This window comes from Galeopterus variegatus, unplaced genomic scaffold (genome assembly GCF_000696425.1).
Source record: "Galeopterus variegatus unplaced genomic scaffold, G_variegatus-3.0.2 Scaffold6604, whole genome shotgun sequence".
NCBI classification, from domain to species: domain Eukaryota; kingdom Metazoa; phylum Chordata; class Mammalia; order Dermoptera; family Cynocephalidae; genus Galeopterus; species Galeopterus variegatus.
This window is the reverse complement of record NW_007732715.1, coordinates 1-3,164: the sequence shown is the minus strand read 5'-3', so window position 1 is coordinate 3,164 and position 3,164 is coordinate 1. Positions and strand designations below refer to the sequence as shown.

Sequence of the window (3,164 nt, the reverse complement as noted above, 5' to 3'; positions counted from 1 at the left end):
GGTTTTAGCGCCGCATGTCTTATGTTCCAGGAAACCCCTCAGTCCCAGCAAACCGAAATGTCAGTCACCCTATCTCCCTTTAAGACTAAAAAGACAAAATTACACATTTTCCCCCAATACTTTTATTTATTTATTTTTTTATATTTAAATCTTTATTTTATTTTATTTTGGTATGAGAAAGCTCGCTTCAGCAGCACATATATTTTGGTATGAGAAATGTGATAGGAATCTGATTTTATCTTTTTTCCCCACATGGCCAGCTAGTTCTCCTACATTTATCAATGATATAAATTATCATCCTTCCCTTTATAAATTTGAGTGACGGCTGGTCTCAGATACTAAATTCCCATATGTGTAGATGAAGCAACTGAGGTTTAGAGAGTAACCTGTGTACGATTACAGGGGTAATAAAGGGAAGAGCCAAAATATCAGTCAATTTTCTTACTTTGATTTTTTTTTTCTGTATTTGTCCCTGCTAAAACTTCGGGTTTCCACCAAAAATTTTGTTTATTGAGTGCCTAATTGGGTGTTGTCTGCTATTAAATCGGTGACTTTAAAAATAAAAATATTTCATAAACTGTAAGAATAAAACATATTCTGTTATCAGTGGTTCAAATTCTGTTAAAAAGTGTTAAAAATAAAAAAGTACTAATTTTTACTTCTTGTATTTCTTTGTACTTATTTGAATTTTCTTTTATATTCACATACATGCTATATATTTCAGAATTACAATATTAATAAATTTTAAAGAATAATTATACAGTGAATACCTATGTAAGTTAAGAAACAGTATTGCCGGTTCCTCCACAATTATATCCCCCAAACTCTACTCTAAAGGTAGCCATTATTGTTTGGAGCAAGATGGCGACGGGTCTGGAGTGAGCGTGCCAGAGGACAGAGCGAGCCTGAGAAGTGTGTGCTGTGCTGCCAGAGTACGATTTGCATTTCCAAGAGCAACAAAAAACAAATAAATCACTGATCAACTAATCTACAACGAATAAAAGCAACTACAGTCTCAACGTTTTAGGGCTGATGCAAAAGAAGATTCCTGAGAGCACCACAACCGCAGCGGGAGACCGAGCAGCCCAAGGCAACAAAGGCCAGGAAAGACGGCAGTGGCAATGCAGAGANGACAAAAAAAAAAAAAAAAAAAAAAAGATTGTTACAGCTCTTGGCATGTGCCAGGCACTGATCCGAGCACCGTTCATGATATGAACCCACTCAATTCTCACCTCATCTCTAGGGGGAATGGACCATGGTCATCTTCATTTTAGAGGTGGGAAAACGATGGCACAGGACACTAGGTAACTTTCCCAACATCCCACAGCTGCTGCACATGCAGGACCAGCTTCCATACCCGGCCACCTGCCTCAGAGCCCAAGATCACCCTGCTCCGGTTTATGGCAGGGCAGGAAGAACGCAGGTTGGGTCCCCAGAGAGGTGGCAAGAATCTTGGCTCCGCCTCACAGCTCTGTGCCCTTTGGCCACTCGCTGAACCTCTCTGGGGCCATTTTTCTCTAAATGGAGATTTAAATGCAAGTATCCAGCTCTCTGGGACTGGCGGGAGGAGTTCAGGTCACGTAGGTCAAACACTCAGCCCCGTGCTTGGCACGTACGAGTGCGAGATGCATGGCAGCTGCTACGATGGAGATGAGGGCGAGGAGGAGGAGAATGCAGGCACCCGTTACCTGCTCTTGCCTATATTTCTGGCCTCCGCACTTGGCTTAGGTGAGCCAATCTGTCACGGCAGCCAAGGGTGAGAAGGCCTCAGTCACCCATGGTCCCCAGGCAGGGGCTTTTCCCTATGCCCTCCCGTTCCTCTGACGGCCCTTTCCTTGATCTCAACAGTCCCCAAAGCCTCCAGTGCAAGGGGCTCCATAAGCAAGTCCATTTCAGGCAAGGCCGTCATTTGGGCCTGTAAATCAATAGGCTTTCCATGGCCATTTGTGGAATCAAAGGTATCGTCAGCTCCAGATAAGGCATCGTGCCAGAGAAACCAGGGGGCAGGAGTTATCATCTCCAGTCACGAGCAGGAAAATCCATGTCTCCTCCTTGGCCCTAGTGCTGGTGTCACTGAGGACTGCCTGCCCAGTTGGTCCCCTGCATGAATCAACATGTGGCAAGTGGCTATAGCTGCTGTGAGTGTGTGTGTGTGTGTGTATGGAGAGAGATTTGTTGTGTGTGTGTGTATGTTTTTTTTACTTGTGTTTGTGTGTGTGTTTTTTCCAAGAGGCCATCAGCATTCTGCCAGCGTCCTGAGAAATTCATCAAATTATTTAACCTTTGCTGGAATAAATAATACATGTGCTTTCTCAGGATTTATTCTGATTAAGCTGTTCTGGAGTGGTGCCAGCCCTGAGCCCGCCCCAGGAAAGGCAGGAAGGTGGCTGGTGGCATAGGATGGGAAATCAGGAGGCCAGCTGAGGGCTGGCGGGGGGGGGGGGGGCGGGGGGGGGGGGGGGGGGGAGGGGGCCGATGAGGCTGGAGGTCCCTTGTAGCAGAGAGGGACCCTGTGGGCCCCTCCAGGTTGATGGGTTGCAGATGAGGAAGGTGAACTCCGCCAACCACCAGCTCCCCACCTGTAGGCTGTCTGGCTCCATCTGGGCAGGAGGTGGGAGGTGCAGGGGACAGAGCTGGGCTTGGGGTTCAGAGACATGGCTCAGACCATTGAGTGACTGTCTGCATGTCCAGGAGGCTGAGAGCTGGGTAGTCCTAGGTTTGAATCCCTGCTCTTCTCTGGCTTCCACAAGAACTTACCCAGATGCTGCCTGTGAAGCCTGGCATCTGTCACAGAGTGCTCAATAATGATTAGGTTGGAACATACTAAACTGCTGATAGGTGGCCAGTTTAACCAACAAAAGGACCATTTCCTATAGTTCAATCTATACCTGCACGTAGTGATGATGGTCATGAGCACTGACACTGAGAGCTTGCTATGTGCTCTAGTCTATACGCTTTCAACAAATAACCTTCTGTAAATTTCAGTCCTAGGGCCAGCCCGTGGCTCACTTGGGAGGATGTGCTGCTGATCACACCAGGGGCACGGGTTCGGATCCCTATATAGGGATGGCCAATTGGCTCACTTGGGAGAGTGTAGTGCTGACAACACCAAGTCAAGGGTCGCTTTACCGGTCATCTTTAAAGAAAAAAAAAAGGGGGGGGGG

At 46.8% G+C, this 3,164-nt stretch overlaps 1 protein-coding gene across 1 annotated transcript in view; it reads left to right on the top strand.

Moving 5' to 3' along the window:
• Positions 1–1,760, top strand: part of LOC103606477 (cell surface glycoprotein CD200 receptor 1-like) — a 56,215-nt gene extending 54,455 nt beyond the window's left edge. The window contains 1 exon segment of the mRNA XM_008591067.1: positions 1,328–1,760. Within this exon segment, the coding sequence (XP_008589289.1) occupies positions 1,328–1,760 (433 nt within the window).
• Positions 1,761–3,164: the final 1,404 nt, after the last annotated feature.